This window comes from Callithrix jacchus, chromosome 4, assembly GCF_049354715.1.
Source record: "Callithrix jacchus isolate 240 chromosome 4, calJac240_pri, whole genome shotgun sequence".
NCBI classification, from domain to species: Eukaryota; Metazoa; Chordata; class Mammalia; order Primates; family Cebidae; genus Callithrix; species Callithrix jacchus.
The window spans coordinates 48,378,588-48,390,976 of NC_133505.1; the positions used below are offsets into that span (position 1 = coordinate 48,378,588).

The 12,389-nt window shown below is 47.9% G+C and overlaps 1 protein-coding gene across 3 annotated transcripts in view; it reads right to left on the bottom strand.

Moving 5' to 3' along the window:
• Positions 1–12,389, bottom strand: part of MOCS1 (molybdenum cofactor synthesis 1) — a 32,414-nt gene that overhangs the window by 17,625 nt on the left and 2,400 nt on the right. For all 3 annotated transcript variants that reach the window (XM_078369105.1, XM_078369104.1, XM_078369106.1), the window contains exons 2-3: positions 8,090–8,216; positions 7,124–7,291 (exon numbers count right to left, since the gene is read on the bottom strand). In XM_078369105.1, coding sequence (XP_078225231.1) covers positions 7,124–7,291; positions 8,090–8,216 — 295 coding nt within the window. The remainder of the gene's footprint in view (positions 1–7,123; positions 7,292–8,089; positions 8,217–12,389) is intronic.

The window sequence follows — 12,389 nt, forward strand, 5'->3', positions numbered from 1 at the left end:
CAGTGTCCATTAATGAAGTTTTATTAGAACATACCCCTGCCCATTTATTTACATATTGTCCACAGCTGCTTTGTCAGAAACCATCATTCTCAGCAAACGGACACAAGACCAGAAAATCAAACACCACATGTTCTCACTCATAGGTGGGTGTTGAACAATGAGAACACATGGACACAGGGAGGGGAGCATCACACACTGGGGTCTGTGGGGGGGAAACAGAAGAGGGATAGCAGTGGGTGGGGAGTGGAGGAGGGATAACATGGAAAGAAATGCCAGATATAGGTGAAGGGGAGGAAAGCAGCAAACCACATTGCCATGTGTGTATCTAGGCAATAATCTTACATGTTCTTCACATGTATCCCAAAACCTAAAATGCAATAAAAAAAAATATCTAGGAAAAGAAAATATTGCCAAAAAAGTGGTGGTATAGTGGGTGTCCTTAGGAACTGCTAACATTATTAAAATACATAAATTAACATGAATAAAGCAAAGTAAGTCATACAGGGATCAATAATGAGAATATCTCATGAACCAAGGATTAACATTTAATCTAATTCTATGCAACTGGAGCCCACCAAAAATAAAATAAAAAACGTTACCACCCCTTTTCAAAATCTGTCAGTGGCTCTCCATGACATTACCCCTCTCATGGGCTTTAAGCTGTGAAATCAAGCTATAATCTAAGAAAGGTGGGAAGGACTGGAGGGAGTAAGGAAGGGGAGGAAGGGAAGGAAAAAATGAAGGAAAGAAAAAGGAAAGGAAGAAACTACAGCAATGTTTTTTTTTTTCAACTTTTAGGTTCAGGGGTACAGGTGTGGGTTCATCACATGGGTAAACTTCTGTCATGGGGGTTTGTTGTACAGATTACTTCCTCACACAGGTACTAAGTCTAGTACCCAATAGTTTTTTCTGATCCTCTCCTTTTTAGAGCCTGCCACCCTCAAGTAGGTCATAGTGTCTGTTGTTCCTCAATGAGTGATTCTTAAGCTAAGTCCAGCTCATCTGGCAGTGACCAGTCATTCTGGAAGTTAGGATCAAAAACAATGGCCCTGCTATCTTCCTCAACACTTACTTCCTTCTTCCTTCTTTCAGGAAACCCTAACTTTCACTGTCCAACATGGCAGCTGCTGGCCACATGAGGCTACTTAATGAAAATGTAATAAAATGCACATTCAGTTTCTCAGTTACATTAGCCACACATCAGGGACCCAAGAGCTATGAGTGGCTGCTGTATCAGACAACACAGATACACAATATTCCATCCTCTTGGGAAGCTCTATGGCAAGCTTGTCCAACCCATGGCCCATGGGCTGCACGTGGCCTAGGATGGCTTTGAATGAGGCCCAACACAAATTTGTAAACTTTCTTAAAACACTGGGAGATTTTTCAGTTAATTTTTAGCTCATTGGCTATCATTAGCATCCATGTATTTTATGTGTGTCCTCAGACAATACTTCTTCTTTTCTGTCAATAATTGTGCTTAATAATGGCTGATCAATATTTCATTTAAACCTATGAGTAGGTGTGATGTGGTACTGACAAGAATATATATTTTGTGTATTTAAAGCGGAGAGTTCTATAAACATTTATTAAGTTTACTTGTTCCGGATCTGAGTTCAAGTCCTGGATATCCTTATTAATTTTCTGTCTCGTTGAGTCTAAGTCTCTTCATAGGTCTTATGTATCTGGGTGTTAGGATTGTTAGCTCTTATTGTTGCACTGATCCTTTTACCACTATATCTTTGTTGCTTTAAAATCTATTTTATCAGATGCGAGAATTGCAACTCCTGCTTTTTATTTATTTATTTATTTTTGCTTTCCATTTGGTTGGAGCAGAGGATGAGAGGACGCCACACTTTCAGATGAAAAATGTTTCTCCATCCCTTTGTTTTGAGTCTTTGTGTATCCTTGCATGTGAAATGAGTCTGGATGTAGCATACCATTGGGTTTTGGCTGTACCTTTTGATTGGGGGATTTAATTGATTTAATCAATTTAAATTTAGGATTACTGCCATTTGATGTTAACTGGCTGTTTTGTCCATTCGTTGGTGTAAATTCTTCTTTATGTTGGTGCTCTTTACTTTTTGGTATATTTTTAGAAAGGCTAATACTGGTTGTTTCTTTCTATGTGTAATACTTCTTTCAGAAGCTCTTGTAAAGCAGGCCTGGTGGTAATAAAATCTCTGAGTACTTGCTTGTTCATAAAAGATTTTATTTTTCCTTCAGTTGTGAAGCTTAGTTTGGCTGGATATGAAATTCTGGGCTGAAAGTTCTGTTCTTTAAGGATGTTGAATATTGGCCCCTACTCTCTTCTGGCTTGTAGGGTTTCTGCTGAGAGATCTGCTGTAAGTCTGATAGGCTTCCCTTTGTGGGTAACCTGACCTTTCTCTCTGGCTGCCCTTAGTATTTTCTCCTTCATTTTAACCCTGGTGAATCTAATGATTATATGCCTTGGGGTTGCTCTTCTTGAGGAATATCTTTGTGGTGTTCTCTGTATTACCTGGGGTTGAATATTGTCCTGCTTTGCTAAATTGGGAAAGTTTTCCTTAATAATATCCTGAAGAGTATTTTCCAGCTTGGATTCATTCTCTTCATCGTATTCAGGTACACCTATCAAACGTAAATTAGGTCTTTTCACATAGTCCCATATTTCTTGGAGACTTTGCTCATTCCTTTTTATCCTTTTTTCTCTATTCTTGTCTTTTCATTTTATTTCATTAAGTTGGTCTTCGACTTCTGATATCCTTTCTTCTGCTTGATCAATTCAGCTATTAAAACTTGTGCATATTTCGCTAAGTTCTTGTGTTGTGTTTTTCAACTCCGTTAATTCATTTATATTCCTCTCTATATTGTCTATTCTTGTTAGCATTTTGTCAAACCTTTTTTCAAAGTTCTTAGTTTCTTTACATTGGGTTAGAACAAGTTCTTTAACTCCCAGAAGTTTCTTATCAACCACCTTCTGAAGCCTACTTCTGTTAATGGAACACAGTCCTTCTCCATCAGGCCTTGCTCTGTTGCTGATGAGGAACTGTAATCCCCTGTAGAGGGAGAACATTCTGATTTTGGGTATTCTCAGCCTTTTTAGGCTGGTTTCTTCCCTTCATTATAAATTTATCCATCTGTCATCTTTAAATTACCGCCTTTCTAATTAGGTTTCTGAGTGGACGTCCAATTTATTGATTCCCAGGGCCAGAATCTGAGCAACCCACTGCGCTGGCCTAAACAGCGGCATTAAGACTGATGGTGCTCTTCTGCCTGGGAATCTCTGGTCTGGCTTCCTTCTTGAGTCCATAATAGGCGACTCTGCCTCCCCAGAGCTCCAAACATTGGTCAGAAAGGGAACCAGTCCCGTTTACTCTGCACCAAGAGCTGCCGCGCAGAGGCGCCAGCAAAACCACTGCACCGGCCACAAGAGTCGTGCTGGCGACCCGTGGGGTTCCTCCACTGGGAATCTTCTGGTCCATGAGTGACAAAAATTCGTCTGAAAGTGTGGCGTCCTCTCATTCTCTGCGCTTTCACTGGGAGCTACAATCCCGAGCTGTTAGCGATCAGCCATCTTGGATCTCTCTTTTTTTTTTTTTTGCTATGAAAGTGCTTTATTAGGCCAGACTACTTACTATGAAAATGCTTTTTTTTTTGAGATGGAGTTTCCCTCTTGTTACCCAGGCTGGAGTGCAATGGCGTGATCTCGGCTCACTGCAACCTCCGCCTCCTGGGTTCAGGCAATTCTCCTGCCTCAGCCTCCTGCGTAGCTGGGATTACAGGCATGCGCCACCATGCCCAGGTAATTTTTTTTGTATTTTTAGTAGAGAAGGGGTTTCACCATGTTGATCAGGATGGTCTCGATCTGTTGACTTCGTGATCCACCCGCCTCGGCCTCCCAAAGTGCTAGGATTACAGGCTTAAGCCACCACGCCCGGCCAACAATTCTTCTAATATGGCTCAGGGAAGCTAAAAGATAGGCTACCTCTGCTCTATTGGACAATGCTATTAATGGCAAAACCCGCAATAACTTTTGCACCAAGATAATGCCTTAAACCCATCTCAGCTGAAAAGAAGGGGCACTTCTGTGTGTACACAAAAGAAGGGGCAGGACTTTGTCTACACACGCTGGAGAGGCAGGGGGGGTGGCAGAGGGCATCACAGATGACCGCAGACAGAGGGAGCCAGAGAGAGCTGAGGGGCCCCAATCCTTCCCGTGGCAAGTTTTCAGCACTGCTCAAAGACTGACAGCTTCAGACAGGGACCTGAGATGAACAGGGCCACAGGTCAGCAGAACCAGGAAATCGCAATCCTTTCGCTCTAACTCCAGGTGAGGGTCCCTCAAAACTCTCACCTGGGAGGGTGGGCAAAAGTGCGTGTGAACCTCCCAGCCCTGACTTCCCTTCCCTCTCATCCCTTGTCCCTCCTTCCTCTACCAGCACCCATCTGCCCTGCCCTTCCAGGCTGCTTTGCTCTGAAGCTGCTCCTCTTCCTCTGGGGAAGATCAGAGGCTAGGCTGAGCGATGTCAAAGTGATCACATGCACAGGGCCACAGGAAGTCACAGGGTGCAGCTACCATTCTTTTTGAAGCACTAGGGGAGGGGGAAGGGTGAGGTCTTTCCCCCACCTCCACCCCCTGGGAGGCAGAAGGTAAATCATCAGAAGCAGGTCACTGTAGGCGGGGCCTTGTCTTAACCAGCATTCATGTGGCGATCGCCCCTTGCCCATCTCCCATCACCCAGGACCAATAACCAGAGTACCAAAGCAGAAAATGAGCCTCAAAGTGGCTCATTCACAGCTGAGGAAACCGAGGCCCTGGGTGGGGAAGGAACTTGCATGAGATCACACCACCAGCGAGTGGCAGAATGGGGACAGAGCTACCCATTTTCCTGACTCCCACTCTTCCCACTGTGCAGGCTGGGGCTTCCAGGGAGAGCCCCAAGTCCTCATACTTGTGCCCAGTCACTCCATACCTCCCTGACCAGTGAGCAATCCTCACCCCCTCTGCTCTCACAGGTCCTGGCACAAGGCAGTCCATGCCAGAAGGTGCCAGGCAGAGGAAGTGGCCTGGATGAGGGAGCTTGGCCTGGCAAGCAGCTGGGTTCAGCAGGTTCAGCCCTTTCCTGGTAACCAGCCTGTCTTTCAGCCCTGAGGAGCTGCCTGGAACATGGGCTCCGCTTGCCTGGGCCAGCTCATCCAGCACAGGATGAGGGAGGATCCAAGTGATCAGTGGGGGCTGAAGGGAGCTGGCCATGGGGCAGGAGGAAGGAGAAGGCTGTCAGGGAGACCTGGGCCCCTCCTTGGGACTCTCATAGCACCTAGGCTCCCCTTATATAGCAGCTGCTTCCTCCAATGGGCCATGAGCCCTCAACAGCAGTGCTGGCACTCATTCATCTTTGTGTACCCAGCACAGTATGAGGCACGCAGGAGGGTACCCCACAGAACAATTACTGAGCCAGGGAGCAGCGGGTGGGGTGGGAGATCACATCCAAAGCAGCTGGAGGGGGGCAGCCATCAAGAACACAGAACCTCATAACCCCAATTTCATCACCTATAATGACATGAGCTAAGGTATCTCCTGTCCTTGCAGCTTAGAAGCAGCTCATGGCAAGAGGCTCTTTCGAGCTACCTTTACAGAGCACATGCCGCAGGCTGGGCAATCCACTCTCAGTCCTTCCCCAGGTCAACCCTATAAGGTAGGTTCTATCACTGCTTCAAGGGTTAGAACAGATTTAAAAGTTGTCCAAAGGAGTGCTGCTTGTCAGAGGGGCAGTGGAGTCTCAAATAGGAGTACACTGAGCAGACTGTACTCTGACCCCGTCTCCATTTGTGCAACAAATCTGTGAGCATCAACCATGTGTTGGGCACTGGATGCCGTAAACAAAACCTGCCCCAGTGACCCAAGAGCTTTCACCCCAGTTAATGGAGGAGGCGGACAATTAAAGAAACCAAACACACGACCCAGTCACACAGTGCCACGATGAGATAAATGCTATGAAGCAGAACAAAGTCAGGCAGGTGGGTAGGGCAGGGGATGCCACACTCTTCCCATGGAAGTCCTGATAGTAAATATTTGCTACCTGGCACCAGCTTTGCAACACGGTCTTTGTTGTCATCACGCAACTCTGCCAAAGCAGCTGTGGACAATATGTAAATAAACGGGCAGGGCTACGTCTAATAAAACTTCATTAATGGACACCGAACATAGGATTTTGTAATTTTTGTGTGGTAGAAAATGTTATTTTTTCCTGCTATTTATGAATATGAAAACCATGGCAGGCTACAGTGGCTCATGCCTGTAATCTTAGCACTTTGGGAGGCCAAGCGGGTGGACCACTTGGGGTCAGGAGTTTGAGACCACCTTAGCGAACATGGTAAAACCCCCATCTCTGCTAAACACACAAAAATTAGCCAGGCACGGCGGTGTCTGCCTGTAATCCAAGCTACTCGGGAGGCTGAGGCTGGAGAATCACTTGAGCCTGGGAAGTAGAGGTTGCAGTGAGCCAAGATCACACCATTGTAGTCCAGCCTGGATGACAGAGCAAGACTGAAAACAAAAACGAACAAAAAACCACTCAGCTTGCAAGTTAGACAGAAACATGTGTTGGCCCAGATTTGGCCACTATCACTTGCCAATTTCTGGGCCAGAGTGGCTGGGTGAGTACATGAGGATGTACTTTAGACAGGATGGTTGAGGAAGGCCTTGCTGAGGTGACATGTGACCAGAGATCTGAATGAGGTCAAGGAGAGTGCCCTGAGCACCTGGCAAAAGGAACAGCACATGCCAGGGTCCAGCCATGTGAATGGAGAGGAGGGGGATGTGGAGAAGCCAGCAAGGGTTTCAGAGGTCAGCAAGAGCCAGGTCACATGGGCCCCCTGCAAGGACCTTGATCTCCACGTGACAGCAAGCTACAGAGGTCTGGCACTTGTTAGCTTCATGACCTCGGGCAAGTTATTCAACCTAAGTCTCAATTTCTCATTAAAAATGGAAAGAATAATGGTATCTGTCTCAGTGGGTATTATAGGACGAAGTGAGTGTCATGCACTAAATGAATGTCAGCTTCCAATGTTACCATCAACTCAGAGTCCAGCTGGATGAGACGGCACAGGGAGGAGTGGCCATGACTTTCGTCCAACTCACCCACAATGTCCACCACATCCGGCCGGATGAGCGGCTCTCCACCCGTGAGCCGGATCTTGTCGACACCTTCCTTCACAAAGAGCCGGGCGAGGGTCAGGATCTCCTCTGTGGTCAGCAGGTTGGCCTTGGGGGTGAGCTGGACTCCCTCCTCGGGCATGCAGTACTGACCTGGATGAATGGGGACGTGGAGGGAGGAAACAGGCATTGCCAGCAGCCCAACAACAGTCCCACCTCCCCAACAGGCCAAAGTCTTTCCAAGCCCATCTGGACGTGAGCGGAGACCTCACTAAACCTGAGTTGGAAAAACCCCAGGCCAGCATCTCCCCAGGCCTTGCCTTTCTCATTTCTGAAAGGTCAACACCTTTCCCCAAGCCCACCACACACAATCTGGACATAATATCCCAGAGAGGAGGGGGGTGGAGCAGGAGAGGAGGGGGCGGGGCAGGAGAGGAGGGGCAAGGAAGATCAACTTTGGAAGTCCCTCCAGCACTCCTTGGAGGGATTATGAAATGAGGCCTCTTTGTATCAGCCTGGCCCCAAGCTGATCTGTCATGGGTCTGGAGCATCTCCAGGGTCAGCAGTGCTGGCCATGGGCATGGCTGACTACTTCACATGTTTATAATGTCCACCCCCGATCCCTGGCCACGTACTAGACTTTGGGAACTGCAGGGAAATGGAGGAAAGAGCCCTGAAGAGTGAGAGGCCCAGGACCCAATCTTAATTCTAAATCCAACTACATTTGTTTTCAAATCTAATCCCAAGGAAGACACAGCTTCCACAATCATACAACTCAGCCTTGACCCCTATCCTGCCCCTAAATCACAGGGCCTGGAGCACAGGGTAGTGGGTGAGGAAGTTAGAAGGCAGAATTGGAGGATTCAGGAGGATTTCTGGGCTCAGGGAAATTTCAGAGGCTGCTTCAGTAGAGGGACACCAGCCCAGAGAGGGCCCAGGAAGGTGACTCACATCTGAGGTTGCACTTCTCTGTGAGGGAGATCCGAAGGTAGCTGTGCTGCCGGCCGAAGCTGTCTGTGAGGATGGCGGAGAAGGGAGCTGCATGCCCTCGCAGGAACTGCCTCTGCTTGGAGAGCTCCTGCAAGGACAGGGCAGGGAGGAAGCATGGGTCCCTGCTACCAGGCTGGGGAGAGGCGCAAGGAGAACCACCTGCCCCCTCCATTACTCTGACATCTAGGCAGCACTTCTAACCCTTCTATATGTTTGGGCTCTGCAGTGTTGGGGAAGCTGGGATTGTCCCTCTCATCGAGAAATGAGAATGATGGAAAAGACCCATCTATTAAGTACTCAGCTGCGGATGGAGTGTGATCTCTGCTGGGAGAATTTCTGGCTGGGAAGCAAGGTGGAGGCAAGGGTGTGGGGGAGTCTATTAGTCCTTCTTCTTCACACTAGCCAGTGCCAGAAAAAAGGATGATGCACCCATGGTCTCGGGCATAAACGGGAGGAAACTGCTAAAGGCGGCAAACAAGGTCCAAACTCATCCTGCAGAGAGAAAGGAGGGAACCAGCTTCACCCTTTCCCATGCCCAAGTCTGGTCCGTCTCCCGCTGCTGTATCGGTCTTTCGGAGAGTTCAACCTGGACCCTGACAGATGCTGATGAGATAATTGCTCCAAGGAAGTAACATTTACCAAACATCTTAAAGTTTCCAAAGAATGTTCTGTTCCATTCCCACACCCACTCTACAAGAGATTATTGTAACTAAGGCTTGGAAGGGGTCTGATATCAACCTCAGCAGAACCAGGATTCAAATCCAGGTTTCTTGATTCCAGGTTCTAAATTCTTCCCTTCTATTAGAGAGAGAGAGAGTCCAAGAAGACAAGGAAGACGACAATGAGAAGATAGGGAAGATGACAATGAGGGTGGGTAGAAGTCACTTCTCTAGAATGTTTTGAACCAAAAAATCATGACCCTGGCAGTCATGCACAAGGTCCACAGAGAAGGCTCAGGAATGGGGGGACCAGACCCTGGTTTCTGGGACAGAGATGACCTGGCACACTGGGACGGCCCCTTAATTTCTCTAGGCCTGTTTTTCCAGTTGTAAAATAAGAATATAGCTATAGGCTAAGGTTGTCTTGCTAGGAGCAAAAACAGGGGCTGGGTGGTGGTGGTGGTATCATGGTGGGAGGTGAACACCTAAAATTACAATGGAGAGCAGAAGGCCCCAGGCCCTCGTCTAGCGCAACTATGCCTACATTAGGAGGAAGAAGCATTTGCTTCAGTAAGTTTCTCAGCTCCAGCTGCACATTAGAACCATCTGGAGAACTTTAAAAAAAGATTCCACTGGAGACCGACTAAAGCTGGATCTCTGAAGCTGTTATGTTTTCAATCTCTCCAGGTAATTGTCATCGGCAGCCCCTGACTGGGTCAGGAGCTACCAAGTTGTTCAAAAATAAGAGACATGAGTGCGTGAGGCTGCTCTGATTTTCTGGGCCCACAAACAATTCCTCACTCTACCCACCCCAAGAGAATTTCCCGCTTCCTCAGAAATCCTGCTCAACGTCCTGTGGGGAGTAACCAGCAGTCCTTCTCTAACTGCAGTCTGCTAGAATCACACCAGTCACTTCCTCCCTCCCTGCGGTGTGGAGAAAACTCAAACTCACCCCACTGCCTTTCCACAGACAGCCTCAGGGGTGGGGTGGGGTGGGGGGCACTCCATAATCAAGAATCTCTTCAGTCACCAGAGTCCAGATGAGATACTTGGGAATCTGGGTGTATTACAGGGCTGCACCTTCTTTTTCATCAATAGCTATTTGCAATTCCGTTATGTTAGTCACCTCTTCACTTGTCAAGATATCCTCCCACAACCTAGTCTTAACATGTTGTGGGGATGGGGCGGCTGGGTCAAGGAGGAGTCAAAATGAATCAAGGAACTGGAGGTGAGAGGACCAAGGAGCACGATTCAGCAGAAACACAGGAGCAAGCACCATGATGGAGCAATCAAGAATGGAATTAGGGGTTGGGCACTGGTGGTTCACGCCTATAATCCCAGCACTTTGGGAGGCCAGGGTGGGCAGAGCACTTGAGGTCAGGAGTTTGAGACCAGCCTGGGCAACATGGTGAAACCCTGTCTCTATTAAAAAATACAAAAATTAGGCATGGTGGCGCGTGTCTGTAATCCCAGCTACTGGGGAGATTGGGGCAAGAGAATCGCTTGAACCCGGAAGGCAGATGTGGCAGTAAACTGAGATTGAACCATTGCACTCCAGCCTGGGCGACTGAGCAAGACTCTGTCTCAAAAAAAAAAAAAAAAAAAAAAAGGAATTTTGTTCGGCTGATCAGATTTCACTTGAGAACTTTTGTGACCTTATCTAGACTCATACAGACTGCACCACTGGTTCTGAACCCAGCTTCCTCAACACTCTCTCACACCCTGCCCGCCATGCAAACTCACCACTTAGATATTAACGAGCTTCATCCCTGCATCTTTTCTCTCCTCTAACACTGCATACCCTACTTTCATTCTTCTACCTTTTTCCTTGTCCCTTAAATCTCCTGGAGAAAAAAAAATAATCAGCACCGGTCAAAGGAGCCAGAGAGAATGATAGGACACAGCAGACAGCAACCGTGCTTGCTCAGGAAGGGCTGGGACATGTCAGAGGCAGCAGGAGGCCTTGGATCATATTCCCAGGGTCTCAGCCTGACCCAGGCTGTTTCTTCTCCATGAGAAGTCATCCTGCCTCATTCAGTATCCCCGGTATCTAGCACAGGATGTTGGTACATTTTGAATCACATGAAAGTCCTGTCCCTAATGTAAACAGAAAGGTTGTATATGCAAAACTCAGTTACATGGGGGTAATAATTTCCAGGCTGGTCTCTACTGTCAAAATGGTTTAACCTGGTACAGTGGTGGTTCGAAACCCTGGCAGCACATCAAAATCACTCAAGGATCTTAAAGAAGGACTGATGACAGAGCCCCATCCCAAAGATTCTAGCTCAACCCAGTGCCTCAGCTGTGCAGGCAGGACTGAGAACCGTCAGCCTAGTGACACCAAGTGCCAGGTGCTATTTGAATCCAGGGCTTGTTGTTATGGTTCTGAGCACAGGATTTGGAGTAGGCGAGCCTGTATCACAAGCCTGGCTCTAGCTGTGGAGAAAGTCATCTAAGTTCTCTAAACCTGAGTTTCCTCATTTATGCAGTAGGAATAATAATCCAAACTAACTCTATTGGAGGAGTTCCTGGCACATGGGAGGTTTTCAACCAGTGATCTGTACTGTGATCAGTTTTTCTAGTTTGTCAGCTTCCTTTCCCTTCCAAGACCCTGGCCTTCCAACCCTACTAACGGCAAATAGCCAGAGGCAGGGTTTCAAAGCTGCTGCCACGCCACCCAAGTATATGGGGTCTGAGCATCCCCCAGGACCACTAGTATTAGTTCCAATAAGCAAGCACTAGGCAGCCTGCCAGATGCTACTGGTCATCTCATGTCTACCCAGTGCAGACTGGGGTGACGGGAGTGGGGAAGCGGGGGATCCTGCCCTCAAGGTGCCTTCCTCCACTAGTCACTAATCTTGAGCATTTGATTTGACTGCTAAAGGCTAGCCCTCAAATAGCTCCAAAGTCTAAACAGAGCTGCAGGGTTATTCAGGAGAAAAAAAGCACATCCAAATTCAAGTATCAGTGGCCCCGATTACCTTGCTGTTGGGATGATGTATACTAGGGGTCTCTTAAAATTAATCACTTTTAAATGAGAGGACCCAGCAAAGAGCCTAGCCTGATTTTCCTTCCCCACTCCCCTTATTCCCACCCTAAGTATGGCTTCTGGTAAGGACAGTCACATTTCACTGAAATATGGATTATGAGGAGCTGGGCAGACTGGAAGTAAAAATGACTCTCTGAAAAGTCCTCTCCCTCCTTCCTCTCATCCCCCCTCACCAGGCCCTGCTGTACTTCCACCTTCATCCACACCCACTTCCTTGAGCCTAACCTCCTAGCCAGCATATGTTTTCTCTGGCCCCCTAAACAGCTGGGTGCTTTTGCCTTGCCCAGAGTCACCCTCCCTGCTTCCTGCCACCACAGGCCACACACCTTCTTGTTACCCAACAAAGCCTGCATGGAGCCTCAGAGGGAGGAAGAGGGGTACAGTGCTCCCAGGCTGTGCTGAACCCTGCAAAGATTGTCTGGGCCACCCCAGACACAGGCTGGCAGGTTGCTGTGTCTCCCCAATCCACCTCCCCATTGACCTACCCACCACTCCTTTCCACATATAGAAGCTACTTAACCTGTTTTTGGACTCAGCTCATGGCCCCGCCTTC